Source organism: Mus pahari, chromosome 16 (genome assembly GCF_900095145.1).
Source record: "Mus pahari chromosome 16, PAHARI_EIJ_v1.1, whole genome shotgun sequence".
NCBI lineage: Eukaryota > Metazoa > Chordata > Mammalia > Rodentia > Muridae > Mus > Mus pahari.
This window is the reverse complement of record NC_034605.1, coordinates 16,427,223-16,442,834: the sequence shown is the minus strand read 5'-3', so window position 1 is coordinate 16,442,834 and position 15,612 is coordinate 16,427,223. Positions and strand designations below refer to the sequence as shown.

At 43.5% G+C, this 15,612-nt stretch overlaps 1 protein-coding gene across 9 annotated transcripts in view; it reads left to right on the top strand.

The window, feature by feature from the left end:
• Ryr2 (ryanodine receptor 2) overlaps positions 1–15,612 on the top strand; it is a 557,252-nt gene that overhangs the window by 297,707 nt on the left and 243,933 nt on the right. For all 9 annotated transcript variants that reach the window (XM_029547437.1, XM_029547436.1, XM_029547432.1 and 6 more), the window contains 3 exons: positions 4,255–4,350; positions 13,379–13,497; positions 14,726–14,859. In XM_029547437.1, coding sequence (XP_029403297.1) covers positions 4,255–4,350; positions 13,379–13,497; positions 14,726–14,859 — 349 coding nt within the window. The remainder of the gene's footprint in view (positions 1–4,254; positions 4,351–13,378; positions 13,498–14,725; positions 14,860–15,612) is intronic.

The following is a 15,612-nucleotide window of genomic DNA, read 5'->3' as shown; positions in this document are numbered from 1 at the left end:
CCTCCTCATGATTCATGGAGAGAAACTGATGTTCTCGGGATACCACATCTTTGCTTCCATGGGTACTTATGGGGAGCGGGAGCGGCCGCAAGAGCCAGGATGGTGCCTTGGCTCATTGCCAAGCCCTGTGATCCCTACTTACCAAGAACCCGAGCCTGCTCACTGGAACAGTCCTGTGCTGTCTGCCTGATGAGTCACTGGCCTATCACTGAGCACCCTGCCTGCATGCACAGCTTGTGTTCAGAGCGCGCTGAACGCTGATTGGATCCAGGAGGGGGGGGGGGAGGGATAAGATCAGAGGACGGAGGGAAAAACAAAAGAGGAACTGGACAAGCCAGAGATAAAGATGGGAGCTGCTTGAAACCTCCTTGGCGTTCGTGTAGGTCCCCCCCAACCCCAGTCTTTGCCAGTCGGAGTTCGGTTTTGCAGCAGGTACTTATTTCACTCCAGCATCTCTGAGGCAGAAATCACCCAGCTGTAGTTGCCAAGGTCCCCCACCTTCAGTGACAGTGTCAGAATTTCTCCAAGAGTCTCAAATTCCCCACCTCCAGGTTTTAGTGGATCTCAAAGTGTTTTCATAGTAACCTAAACGTTCCTAAACCTTTCAGAGTCTGTGTCTCCAGGTCCCTGCTGTCTATTCTGTGGAGAGCCTGTTGGTTGTGCGTGTGCAGATTGTGTGAGAGGCCAGTGAGGCCCATGTCTTCTGACTCTGGGCCACTTCCCAGCACCTTCCTGGTGCAGAATAAGGGATGCATTATTTACCTGGTTCTGGCTGAATAGAGCAGAAGAGTTCTAGAGCTTCCTCACCTGACAGTGAAGTGTCAATCTGTTGGTAATTCTCTGAGCCTGTCATTCTTTTGGGAAAGTCTCAGTCAAAGCTTAGAGATATGCAAGTATGAAGACAGGGTGTCACATTACTGCCACAAAGCTCTTCAGTGCATGGTAGTCATGTCTTCATAAGTTGAAAATACGGTATGTTGAAAACGTGTCTGATACATCTAACCAGACATTATTGTTTAGCACAGCCTTTCTCAAAGTCCTCAGAACCAGACTGATGTTATCCCTCAAATGGGTACAACCATCAAATGTAAAGCCTATTTAAAAGGAAGGATGGCTCATAAAATGCATTAAAGACTTGTGTCCCCCAAATGCTGTTAATATAATATACTGTTGAGCATCGGCCATTGGCCCTCATGATGACTTGGTGGACTGGAGCTAATTACCCAGCACCTTAAGAGCACACTGAATTGGATGTGGTATATCCATAGCCCAGAAACAGAGTTCAAAATCAAAAGCACTGCTTCTATGAAATTCATGTTACTTTTTCTTTAAGCCAAAAAGATTTCTGTCAGTTTGACTATTTTAAATTGGGGCTCGCATGAGCTAAGAAATGAATAACTGAATACTTGTATATGTTAGTTACTTCTCTGTTGCTGATACATCTAACCAACCCGACATTATTGTTTAGCCATATCATGGTGATAAAACGCAATGACCAGGATAACTTATAGAAGAAAGTCTATTTGGCTCATGGCCCCAGAGGGCCGATAACCCTTCATCCCAGAAGGGAGGCATGGCAGGAAGCTGCAGGTATGGCTGCTGGAGGACGATGTCTTGAACTACAAACCTGGGGCTGAAATATCCAAGTAAAAAGATGAGTTTTTAAACTCTCAAAGCCTACCTTTGGTGACATACTTCCTCCAGCAAGGCCACCACTTCCAAACTGTCTCTATTTCTACCACCAGCTGGAGCCTGAAAATTCACATACTGATCTGATAGGGATATTCTTATTCAAGCCACCAAATCATGCAATAAGAATTTTGTTATTCCATGTATTTACTATGTGTGTACATCCATGTGTGCTCATGTGGCACAGTGCACATATGGAAATCAGAGGGCATCTCTGACCTCTCCTGCTATGTGAGTCCCTGGGATTGACTCACCTGGCTCAACAAGAATTCTCTCTACCCACTGAGCCATCTCACCAGCACATTAATAATAACTTTTAAAATTTGTTTTCAATAAGGAGGCTGAGTATGGTGACACCTGCTTATAAACCCAGTACCCAAAAGGCTGAGGAGGGAAAATTAGAGTGAATTAGAAGCTAGCAACAGGTGCCAATACCTTCAGGGTGACATAGCCTGACCTCCCCGACACAGACACAGGCATAGGCACAGGCACAGGCATAAGACACAGGACATAAGACACAAAACACAAGACACAAGACGACACAGACACAGCAAACTAATAACGCTCACTTTCACAGTCTGACGATAAAAGTTTAAAGAGTTTTAATTATTCAAACAGTGATAAAAATTAGTTCCATGAGCTTGCATTTGCTTCTTCAGAGCTTAGTTGGACTGTTCTTACTGTACACAAGATGAACTACAGTTATTTAAGCACTGGATAGTCTTATTGTGTATGCTAGCAACCAGTTACTCATTTGTACAGCTGAGCAATCTCTTCTCCCATCAGCTTTCTGCATTGTGAAGAGGCTTAATAAGGCAGAACATTAGCTTTAAAAGAACTTAAAATCCAGCACAGGAAGACATTCAAGACACAGTATACTGTTCATATCTTATTTTCCTTGGCCCAGTACAACTCTTAAATAACAGAGGGAAATGGCATCTGTGGAAGATGAAAGCCTTGGAGATGAGGGCCAGTGAGGGACCAGTTAGAGCGCACTGTTGGAATTGTGTTTTTCTAGCATTGGGAAGGAGTTTCGTCTTGTGTTCTATATTGTGGTGTTCTGCTCGCCTTGACCTTACACTGTACTTTGGGGATGAGAATGGTCATCAGATGAAGACTAGTGCGATGAATATGGATGCCATCAAAACTTTATTGAAGTTTTTTTTTCTCTCTTTTACATTTTATTTGCGTGCATTGCGTGTTGTGGGTGGGAGAGGCATAGGCCTGCTGAGGTACACATGTGGAGGTCAGAGGACAGCTTGCAAGACTTGTCATTTCTTCCACCATGGAGGATCAAACTGAGGTTGGCAAGCTAGTGGGTACACACCTGTCCTCAGACCCTGTCACTTCGTGTACTTCCTTTATCCTGTTCCCCAGGCTAAGTCTCCTTTTGGGCAGAGGGAGAAGAATCTTCCTATCCGTATGTGTTTCACTTTTTCTGTCAGAGCAGGAATCAGCTTTATTTGCTGGCTTACTTTGGAAAGAGACACCGAAGGGCATCTTCATTGTGGCTTGCACAGACGACCCATAGGCTGTTCGCCCTCCTCTTCTTCCGTAGCAGGTTCCAGGCAAGAGCCTCAGGTTCCAGTCCTTCACTAGACCCCCTAATGTGACCAGACTGGGAATAATGACTTTCCCTCACATACATATTTTCTGCCTTTACATATCATGCTATTCAAAGATCTCACACACAGCTGTGAGCACTTACACTGTTTCTGAACAGTCTGACAGGTGTAAGCATAGAACTTTGGGGGAAAAAAATACTAGTTTGCTGTCACAGACCTGAATCTTCTGAGTTTTAATGGGAAAAAATGGATTTTTTTTTGAGTATATAATCTGGGTGGAAATAAATGTCATTTCAGAATTTCTTGTGAGGCAGGCGCTTCGGTTAAAGAAGTTGAGCTATCACAAGGCTAAGCAATGTTAAAATAGGTTCCTCTGAACCATTTTTATATGATTGGGGATCTTTAAATGAAGAGAGGGGCATAGTGGCTTACGACTTTATTAGCAACCAGCCCTGCCATTTTCCCTCTGGATTCATTTAGTTACATGTCAGCACACCTGTTAAGAATCATAGCTGCTAGCTGTATATGTCCTTTTATTTTGTCCAACACTTTCTTAACTCCTTTGGAGTATAGGTGTGAAAATTAGGCTCTGGAGAGATCAAATAGTTCAGTCTGATGGCTAATTAAAAGCAACTTGTGTTAGAAGCCAAACTTCCAGAGAGCTGGTTTCTGTCGCTCTTCATTATCACCACCCGGTGTGAATCCCTGCTTTCTGGAATTGTTTGCCTTCTAATGAGAAGTTTTCCTACCCCTCCCGGCGAAGCTATGACATGGAAAAAACCAAAACCAAAACCAAAACCAAAACCAAAACCAAAACAAAACAAAAAACCAAATACACAAAACTCAATTCTATGTGTGTAGGTGTGTTTGTAGTTGCGTTCGCATATGGTTTAGATGAGACTGGAAGGTGCTTTGTTCTCTCCCATATTTTATGCCTCTTTCGACCTTACCGTGGTCCTTGAACTTGAAAATCACATTTATGCAAGTTCTTCTTTTGCAGCGGCTCTAATTAGAGGAAATCGTAAAAACTGTGCTCAATTTTCTGGCTCCCTCGACTGGCTGATCAGCAGACTGGAGAGACTGGAAGCATCCTCCGGTATGTTGCTCGTTTTCTCCTTGATGAGTATGGTGTTTTTTTCCTGTTTACTTTAAGGCAGAACAAACTTGTGAGTTCAGTGTTATGTGTTTTCTTTTGAATTGATTGAATATATATAGTTTTTTAATTTATAGTATGTCACTGCCATTCTGAGCTGGTCCTAAATAGTCTTGATATAACAACAGAGTTCCTGAAAGAAGAGAGTCCATTCTAGAACATGAGTGAGCATGGCCTGAGAACATAGATTTGGGTTACCCCAAGTCTATGGTCCAATGTAGAAGCGGTATCTCAAAGTTCATATAGTACCAGAACAAAGAGAGCCATGGGTCTGGGCGCTTTCCCAATGCTTCAACAGAAACCTGGAGTAGACACATTAATAGCGGGGCAAGGAAGCTCAGCCATAGGCCGAAGAGCTATTTGATGACACGTAGCTCTTGGGTTGGTGGAAACAAGGTGTTGTGTGTTATAAGAAGAAAGAACCAGGAAACGTTTGATAGGAGCATGGGATGGTGTGGGGAAAGGGGATGCTTCCGTAGACCTGTACTGGCTGGGTTTGTGTGTCAACTTGACACAAGTTGGAGTTATCACAGAGAAAGGAGCCTCCCTGGAGGAAATGCTTCCATGAGATCCAGCTGTAAGGCATTTTCCCAGTTAGTGATCGTAGGGGGAGGGCCTAGCCCATTGTGGGTGGTGCCATCCCTGGGCTGGTAGTCTTGGATTCTATAAGAAAGCAAACTGAGCAAGCCAGGGGAAACAAGCCAGTAAGTAACATCCCTCCACGGCCTTTGCATCAGTCTGCTTGAATCTCTCAATGGGTCTGCTTGAGTTCCGGTCCTGACTTCCTTTGGTGATGAACAACAGCGTGAAAGTGTAAGCTGAATAAACCCTTTCCTCCCCAACTTGCTTCTTGGTTATGATGTTTGTGCAGGAATAGAAACTCTGATTAAGACAGGGCCCATGGTAAGACAGCCCTTCCCCTGCCTCTCTCCAAGGATATAATATGGAACAGTTTATTTAGGACATGGGGAGGGGAGGTGAAGAGGGAGTAGAGTCAGAGAAGGAGAGAGGGAGAGAGGGGGGGAGAAAGTAGAGGAGTAGAGGCTGGCCATGAACTTGTGAAGAGAGGTGGGAGGGGAATGGGGAGAGAAGGGACAGAGAGAGAAGAGAGTAAGAAGTTAAGAGAGTAAGAGGGTAAGAGAGAGGGGAGGGGGCAAACAGCCCCTTTTATAGTGAGTCAGGCATACTTGGCTGTTGCTAGGTAACTGTTGGGTGGGGCCTAGAAAGAATGCTAACATAAGTGATTTGTTAATATGTTATGAGAGGTTTAATCTGTTAGGTACAAGGACGTCAAGTCAGACTCAGAAGTGCAAGGAATGGCTATTAAGGATGCTGAAGACAGCACAAGACAAATCATAATTAAGCTCTGGACCTGCACCATTCCAACCATTCCATAACTGCCTACATCTGAGGCAGACTCAGCCCTGCAGAAGGCCAGTGGGAGGTGCAGCCTCTTTTCCAGGGAACGTCAGTTCACAATGGAGAGCTCCACAAAATCTTGTAGTTTTATATTTATAAATAAGGCTAGTGATACAGCTCTGAAGTCAACTAGAGAGCTAGAATTCTTCAGCTTCCTGGAGCTGATGATTCCCAATATGCTCAACAACAACAAAACTTTAGAATTTAGGATTTGGAGTCTTACTGTTTTCCTTTGTATTCAAATGACTTGTAGGTGCAAGGATATTTAGGTAAATGTGGAATTTAGTTCCCCAAATGATACAGTGTATTTAAAGAGATTTTATAAACCATTGAAGATCGTCCACAAAATATGACTTGGTTCTGGGCAGGGACTCTGAAAATCTCTTAGCTTTGACCAGTGTCTCTCCATTCTCCCTGATCCCAGACTCTGATAAAACTGTCCTTTCTGCCCTGGTTCAGTTGTTTTAGTTTCCACATAGGAAAACAGCTGGGATCTAAGGGGTTAAATATCACTGTCTGTCCTTTAAACAGTGCATGTTTAAACCACAACTATGGATATCCATGCGTTGTAGGCCAGTGTTCATGGGAAGGACTGCAGCTTAGCAAGACCAAGTACGGTGGGTGAAGATGAAGTGTTTGTCATCGCCAGCAGTTCTCAACCTTCCTAAGATTGTGACCCTTTGATACAGTTCCTCTGGCCATGGTGACCCCCCCCATAAGATTTGCTACTCCATAACTGTAATTTTGTTGCTGTAATGAGTCCCAATGTAAATATCTGATGGGCAAGATATCTGATATACAACCTCCAAAATAAGCCACTGGTGAGAACTGTCGCTTTGGGTGACCTCAGCTCTGGCAGAACTGTTTATGGGGATGAGTTAGAGAAAGGCAGTCTATGAGCCAGGGGCAGGGTGGGCTTCTGCTGTATTGTCCTTGAACACTGTGAACCTGCACAGCTTTGCAGTGATGGAAGAGTTCTCACTTGGGAAGCAAGCCTGCCAACTCCCCTCCAGTGGAGAACCAGTGCAAGAGTTCTTAGGGGTGGGCTTCGGATGCCAGAGCTTTGAAACATCGTTCAGTTCCTGGACACGGGATGCTTTAAGTACCCACAGTTATCACAGTTAATGATTTCTTGGAAATTTGAAGCTCTTCATTAGTCTAGAGGCATAACTTCCACCACTTTGTTTAGGAGCATCTCAGACTCTGGTGCCCTGTGAAGTCTTCCTCCTTCGTACATGGTTAGATGTGACATGTTGAGTCAAAAAGAGATGAGGTTCTAAGGTTAATTATTGAGAATCACTATTGCTGAAGAGATACCATTACTCTCACTTCCTTTCACCACAGAATATTTAGTTGTAACTGGGACTGAAGAGACAGAGTGAACAGAGGCAGAGTAGAATAGTCTCTACCTCATTAGGAAGGCTTCTTTTATGTCGTTGTATTTTATCAACAAGATGCTATGTAGCAAGTGTGGGGATACCATAAAGGAAACTCCAAATGAAATGGAGCCTTTTATTAAATGGGTGTGGAGCTGGTGAGGGAGGAGTGGGGGAATAAAAGAAATAGTCAATTCTACTATGTTTCCTGACATCTTGGTCTTCTTCAGAGTGCTTTTCTTAAAGCAGGTGGAGAAGGGGGAAGGCAAATCCCATTGCTAGAAAATGGTTCTTACAATGAAAGAGTTCAACAGCTGTTTTAAAGTCAGCGATAAATGGTGCCCTGCCTCATGATGTAGCTGCACGATTCTATAATCATTTTCCATGGTTACTTGAAAATCATTATTCACTTTGAACTGTGGTGCTAAGCATGAAGGAATAGCAAGGCTTGCTGGATTCTGGCTTTCAGGTGGGGATATTTCCTGATTGGCTCAGTCATGGGTGTCTCACGGAGACTATTCTATGGTTGATGGGGTTATGGCTTCTACAAAGTATTTTGTTACTAATTAAGACTGCAGGTTCTCAAATGGGCAGAAGTTTCCTGTGTAGAGTTATTGTACTTGCAACGTTTCTACTTCTACCTTAGTGGTATCTTTCATGATTATTTTATGGTGGTTCTTTCTCTTTTATAGAAAGTTTTAGAAAGAAGATAGGTTTGTTTACTATATTGCAAAGGACATTTGGGTAAGCACAGTAGCCAATGTGCCATATGCAGCCTCCTTGATTCTTAGGGTAACAGATAACCCGACTGCATGGACTGAAAAACTTTCTTTGTTCTGTGAGTCTCAGCTTCTTCTTCAAGACTTACTAAGGAAGTTGCCCAAGACTCATCTATTTAAACACCGGTGAGAGGCTGAGACTCTGAGAACTATGGGTACTGCAACGGGACACCCTCCAGATCCACTAGTGTGGCAGCAACCACTGGATATGGCCACTGCACTCATCAACTCACAGCAGCTCTGGTTTCCTGCACAAGACTAGCACAAGATCAAGCTAGCCCCAATTCTGGCATAGACTGGGAATATGCTGCTGGGGGCCTATTGTTTATCAAAGGACTTATGGACAGTTGACAGGAATGACTGTCCCTTTCCCAGCAACTGCCTGCCTGCTTCCTTTCCTTTCCTTTCCTTTCCTTTCCTTTCCTTTCCTTTCCTTTCCTTTCCTTTCCTTTCCTTTCCTTTCCTTTCCTTTCCTTTCCTTTCCTTNTCCTTTCCTTTCCTTTCCTTTCCTTTCCTTTCCTTTCCTTTCCTTTCCTTTCCTTTCCTTTCCTTTCCTTTCCTTTCCTTTCCTTTCCTTTCCTTCCTTCCTTCCTTCCTTTGGATTTCCCACATACCCTTAGATGGCTCCACATCTGTCCATGGCCAGGCATGAAATTAGGAGGGGACTGTGTTGAAATGAATGTGGTGAGCTATAAAGGAAATGGGGGTGGATATGATAATGTATGAAACTGTCAAGACTAAGAACTTGATCTGACATAGGCAGTTGTGGGGACTGTATTTCACTTACATCTCAGGGTTTTGAGAGCAGTAAGAAGCAATGACTAGCTGAAGATAAGTGGTTCCTGGGCCCTATCTTTGTCACCAACAAGACACTACAAGTTGGAAGTTGGGTGGCTGACTTCATGTATTGGGTCACAGCCAGAACGCAGTATTTTGCACACCTTACCCAATGTCTACTAGAGGAAAGAAGGTGTCTTAGTTAGGGTTTTACTGCTGTGAATAGATACCATGACCAAGGCAAGTCTTATAAAAACAACATTTAATTGGGACTGGCTTACAGGTTCAGAGGTTCAATCCATTATCATCAAGGTGGGAGCATGGCAGTATCCCAGGCAGGCATGGTGCAGGCAGAGCTGAGAGTTCTACATCTTCATCCAAAGGCTGCTAGTGGAAGACTGACTTCCAGGCAACTAGGGTGAGGATCTTATGCCCACACCCACAGTGACACACCTACTCCAACCTGGTCACACCTATTCCAACAAGGTCACACCTCCAAATGGTGCCACTCCCTGGTCCAAGAATATACAAATCATCACAGAAGGTCTTGTACCATTTTATCCATGGCATGCTGTCAGTATTCCATGTGAAATGTTATTTACTCCATTGTATAAAATAGCCTTTATTCTGGCAGCATGACTCTGCAGGTAGAGGTTCTTACCACTGTAGGCCTGATAACCTGACCCACACAGTGGGAGAGAACTACCAAAGTTGTCCTCTGATTTTTGCAACACATGTTGCCATTCACATGCCCACTCATACACGCAGAAATTAATTAATTAATTAATTAATAAGTTTAATATACATTAGAATAAATCAAAGTACTTCAAGACTATGAAACATGTGTGAAGCATAATTGATTTATGTGTTCAGACTTGGACTCTATCCCTAAAATTTCTCTTTAAGTATTTGCCAATCTAAAACAGCAATGAAGAAACCTCCTGAATCTAAAACACTTCTGGTCCTGATGTTGCAAGGAAGGGGGCTCATCTTGAACATGCCATCTTCCTGAATCCATGCCATCCTACCTTCAGATTTCCATTCAAAGATGGAGAAGGCGGGGCCAGGCACTTACAGCACTTGTTTGAGGTCAAGAGAGAGCAGAGGGTGATTGAGCCTGTGACAACACTGTGATCTCTGGAGTAATGTCATCTTCCTTCTGCATTGTGCTCAGACCCAAGAGCTCGCAGAGACTAGCCCACTGGATGCACTCAGAGATAAACTGAGAGTGGAAAATCAAACAAAGCCAGAGAGCATAGGGACGCCTGGTAGCATTTGTGATTCAGGTTACCACTGAGCATTTTATAACTTTTGTTCTCTGAGACCAAGTCTCATGTGACCCAAGCAAGCCTTCAACTCAATGTGTAGTGAGGATGACCTTGAACTTCTGACCCTGCAGTCTCCAGTTCCCTTGTACTGGGATTGGATAACAGGTGTGCACCATCACGGCTCATTTTAAGCAACGCTGGGGATCAAACCCTGGACTTCATGCCTGATAACCAAATACTCTACCACCTTACTGAGCCACATAGACAGCCTTTATTATCTTAAGATATAACAAGGTATCCCAATAAAAATTTGAATAATATAGAATTTCTGATATGGCCATTTGGTTGTTCAATCATGAACTGTCTAGAACTGCAATTCCCCTCTCCTAACTGTCCTTCGGCAACTGTGGTTTCTTTGTCCTTCAAAAAGCCTGGCCCCTTGAACTGAAGGGAGTAGCTGTCAGAAGCCTGGTTGGGCTGAACTATACATTATCACTGCATTGCTTTCGGTTTGTGTTCTCTCTCAGTGAGTTTACCCCAGGAGTCTCACACTCACTTTCCAATTCCAAACATTAGTCTCTCTCCTTGGCTCATTTGTGTTGCAGACCCCTCTCCTAGAGTGAGTTCTGTTACTCTGTGCCGTGTGCACAAGAATATTATGTGCTGGCTCCCATTTCACCTCTTCCCTGATTTTACAAATCTGTGTTTTATTTTTCAAACTTGAACTTTGTCAACTTTCCCCCCTCCTCGATATCACATGAGCTGGAGAAATAATGAGTTTATTTTCCTCTTTGGCTTCAAAAACATTCTGAAAAATTCAAAATGTATCTAATGTTGTCTTTTAGCCATTCGCCTTGAAACCACAGCTCTTGCAATCACAAATTTTAAACGATGAATTTGAATACTAATGTGATATATAAATATTTTCTTCCTCCATTCATGCAAGATATGGAAACTCTACTTATGGTAACTTCCATTGGCTTTACCACTTAGCTCTTGGTAACAAAAAGAAAGAAAATTCCATGCTATTTCTTTCTCTTTTTTTTTCCCTTTCTGTTTGCCAGAAGACTTAAAAATAAATTAGCCATTTATCTTATACTGAAACTCAAATCACTTCTTATTTTAGTCTTTGTGTATGCCTGTGGTGTATGCAAGTGTGTATATATATGTGGTATATGTGTGTGTGTTTGTGTGCTTGAGTGCAAGTGTGCACATGCCATGGCATATGTGTGGAGGTCAGAGGACAGTCTCCACAGGCACTGGTCCTCCATTTCTCCCTCTGTTTGAGATGACCATCCTTACCATTGGCCACTGTGTATACAATTGTGGCTGACCCATGCGCTTCTAGGGATTCTCTGTCTTAATAGATCCTCTCTTTCCACCTTGCTGTCAGTACTTTGTTCTCATATTACCATAGTATGTTCTCTTCATATCCAGACCTAGGCATATGCCTTTTCAGATGCATCCAGTTTTGCTGTGAGCCTTTGCGAGCCATTATTTGCTAAGAGTCTTCCATTCCTTGGTGTTTTGTTTTATGTTGTTTTGTTTTTGTTTTTGCTATCAACTTCCCATAAGAAGCTAATGCCTCAGTCTGGGCTGCTGCTTCAGAATGCCACAAGTCCCAGAAATGTGTTACTGTTCTCAGTCCTGGAGGTGTCAGGACAGGCCCTTTGGGTTTTGTGTCTGGATCTCCTTATCACCAACAGCTCATCCTTTCCTGGGTGGCAGGCACAAGCCTCTCCCATAGCTTCCTCCTCTGTGATGTAATCAGTCCTCCTGACTCCATCAGGTTTCATAGCATCCAGCGACATATTTTAGAACCGGTGTGCCCCCAGGTCTAGAGTACAGCTCCTCAGTTCAGATTTGTAGTGAGGAGCAGCCACAGTCAGTGAATGAATGCCTTAGGACAGCACAATAAAATGATGTTAATAAAAGTAGGCATCCATGCGCTCTCCAGTAATAAATAATGGAGAGGAAAAAAGGCCACCAGGATAGTGTGGGAAATCGCCTAACAGAGTCTTCCCGTCGGTGGCATCATGTTCTATACAGGTGCAGGATGGCAAGTTTGTTTTATCACTGCAGTTTAGATGTTGGTGACAGCGTGGGCAGCTGTGGTACAATGATGTCAGCATCTCTATCCCAAGTCTTGGCTTCTTGAATTTCTGTTTTCTTTAATTTTTTTTTTTCTTTCATCATTATCAGGTTGTCGGACAACTGCTAAATTAGCCCCAGAGTTTGAGGTGCTATATAAATTGAATATCTGTGGATATTGTAACAGATTAATTCACAGCAGAGAAGCCACCATCCATTGCCCTCACCTGCACAGGACTAGGATTTAGGTCAGGTGTAGCTCCTGAGAGGGAATGACTTCTCCAACCTTTGGTGAACCTAACATCACACGCAGGATTTTAAAAGCTTCTTCCCAATTCTGTGCTGGAGAGAGAGAGAGAGAGAGAGAGAGAGAGAGAGAGAGAGCGAGAGAGAGAGAGAGAGCACGAGAGAACTCTGCATGGCATGGTTACAGACAATTGGCACCATCATTATTGGCAGGAATGAGCAACAATGGATGGCTAGTTCATTTATTATTGTTGAAATTACATTTGTTTGTGTTTATGTGTACACATGTGTATGTGTGACCATGTGCGTGTGTTCAAGCATGCCAGAGTACACTTGTAGAGGTCAGAGGACAACTTGAGTCTTCTACCGTGTGTATCCTGGGGATATATACTCAGGTTCTCAGGGTTGGCAGCAAGCACCTTTATCAGCTTGAGCCATTTTGCTGGCCCAATGGCAGGACAATAATAATAATAATAATAATAATAATAAAAGGACTATGGTTTTCAGGTACCTTTTCCAGTTGTCAGGCTTGGCTGTAAGTGCTTTACCCATTGACCCCTCTTGTTGGTGTAGGATTATGTTTTAAATGCCAGGAGGCTTCAGGATCTACCGGAAACTACTGTTCATCCATGTTTGTCTCAAATACTGGCCCACTCTGTGTGCCTGCCCCTCAGGCCTGTTCTGCTCTGTCCTCTTCCTCTCTGACTATCTGGAGGGGGTACATTCGCTGAGCTCCCCAAGTCTGCCAGACTGCTCTCTGTTAGGCTCCCGAGATACAGTCACCATCCTCAGCGAAGCTCCACACCTCTCTCCACTGGGATTTGTCATCTTTGGATATCTGTCTATTCTGGCAAATGGCACCTGTTGCTTCCCACAGTGCCCTGTGGCAAACAGATTGAGCACTAAATAATGATATGTTCAAGCAGAGAGAGTACAGTTGAATGAAAAAAAAAAAAAAAAAAAGGAACTTGTTCCCAAAAATGTCAATCTTCTTTCTGCTTTTTCTCGTCTGTAGGTATCCTGGAGGTCCTCCACTGTGTGTTAGTGGAGAGCCCAGAAGCTCTGAATATCATCAAAGAAGGGCATATCAAGTCCATTATCTCACTTTTAGACAAGCATGGGAGAAACCACAAGGTGCGTTAGCCATCTGATTTCATGAGTGAACTCTAGGATTATTAAATGGTGAAGAGTGGACTCTATATTGCAAAACACTAGAAGAGAGGATTTTTAAATGCTTTTGACATAATAAATATAAACCAGGGAGAAAAATAGAATAAATGTCCAACAAGCCAAAAAGAGAGCCCAAAATATCTAACATGTTATATAATGATTTAGAAATTTAGAACAAGGGAAAACAAAATACTATCTTTTTTTCTGGTTTAACAGGTACTTTGAACACTTTACTAATTTCCTACTTTGTAATTAGAAGATGAAATGATACTAATAAAATAAATAATAACTGTATGAGGAAATTGATTCATTTACAATGATTCGAACGTGATACTACATATGCATGCATCTCATCAGTGCCTGGTAGCCCGCATCTCAGTGTGGTTTTTGTCTTCATGTATCAGTTAAAAATAAATTAGTAGACTAAGATATGTGCTAATATGATTTCAAGATGTGTTGAAGTTGTCATGAGTATCTCCCATCCTTAGTTTCCATGGAGTAAGGTTGCCCGGTGTATAGTCATCACAGCTGTGGGAGCACAAGCAGCTCGTGCCTTGTCTGTGAGAGAAAGCTGGGGAGTCACTGGGATGTCCACTGTCATGTTACAATGACCAAGCTGAGGCTATGGGCGAGGTACCATAAAGTGGCCCTGAAAGCATGAGGACCAGAGTTCAGACCTCCCTCATCTGCAGGAATGCTGGGAAAGTGGACAGCTTCCTGTAACCCCAGGGCTTGAGTGGCAGAGATAGAACCCACCCATCCCCCTACCCTCTCCCCCACATCTCCAGGGCAAGCTGGATAGCTAGAGTAGTCAAATTGGTAAGCTCTGGGTTCAAGTGATAGACCCTGCCTCAGCCTATAAGATGGAGAGAATGATTCAGGGAGATGTCCAACATCAACCTGTCTTTTGCATGCATGTGCACACATGCGCACACATGCACGCACACACACATATTTGAACATGCAATCACATGCACATCTCTGTCACACACACACACACACACACACACACACACACACACACACAGAGAGAGACAGAGAGAGAGAGAGACAGAGACAGAGACAGAGACAGAGATAGAGAGACAGAGACAGAGACGGGTAAATAAAAGTCAATCATAGTTGGGGTTGTGTTTGCCTTGGAAAGTGCGGTTGATACTTGAGTTAGTCAGCTGGAAGCGCCATCTCTCCCCAGGTCCTGGATGTGCTGTGTTCTCTCTGTGTATGCCATGGAGTTGCTGTCCGCTCTAATCAGCACCTCATCTGCGATAACCTCCTGCCAGGACGAGATCTCTTACTGCAGACCCGGCTTGTGAATCATGTCAGCAGGTAAGTAAGTTGCCACAGACATTGTCATCTCTTCACACCACAGCCAAGGAACTCTCTCCCTAGGAAGCCAGCAGGAGGGCTGCTTGTTTTCCTAAGGAGTTGTATGTGTCTCCCCCACGGAGCAAGTATTGTTTTCACCAAGTGGATGGGTTAAATAAAATAATAGATGAGCCCCACCAAATGTGGACTTAGTGAAAACAGGTGTGTGAGAGAGTTTCTGTTCACTTTTATGTACAGACGGCACCCTGAGAAGCAGGCTGTAGCTTCACTGTTCTTCAGTAGCCCATGAATGTGCCGACTACAGGTGATAAAAAACAGTAGTGCCCCAAGCCTAAGACATCTCAATCTGAATAGCTAAGGAAATGGCATATTCCACCAGATCTGCCTTTTAGGGACTCTGAGTGTTGCCTACAAGCTACTTAGTGCTATGATTTGCCTGTGGCTTGTGCTGTCTGTATTTTGTGAGCTCTCCTTGGTACTGACTGATCTTGGTCTAACTTTTATAGATGTGGATGTCGATGCTGCGCTATCTTTCTAGATAAAGAAGTCAGTAAGCCAGAAAAAAGTAACTGGGGGCTTTCCTGAAGTTTCTGGCTACTTTTTCCTTCTATAAACAGAAGTGGTGTGAGATCTAGATGTCCAGCATCTAGATGTGTATCGGTTTCTAAAAGATTTTTTATGAGATTTGGTTTATGAGTTTGGGTGTATGGTATGTATGGGTACCACATGCATGCCTGGAGGACAGAGGAAGGC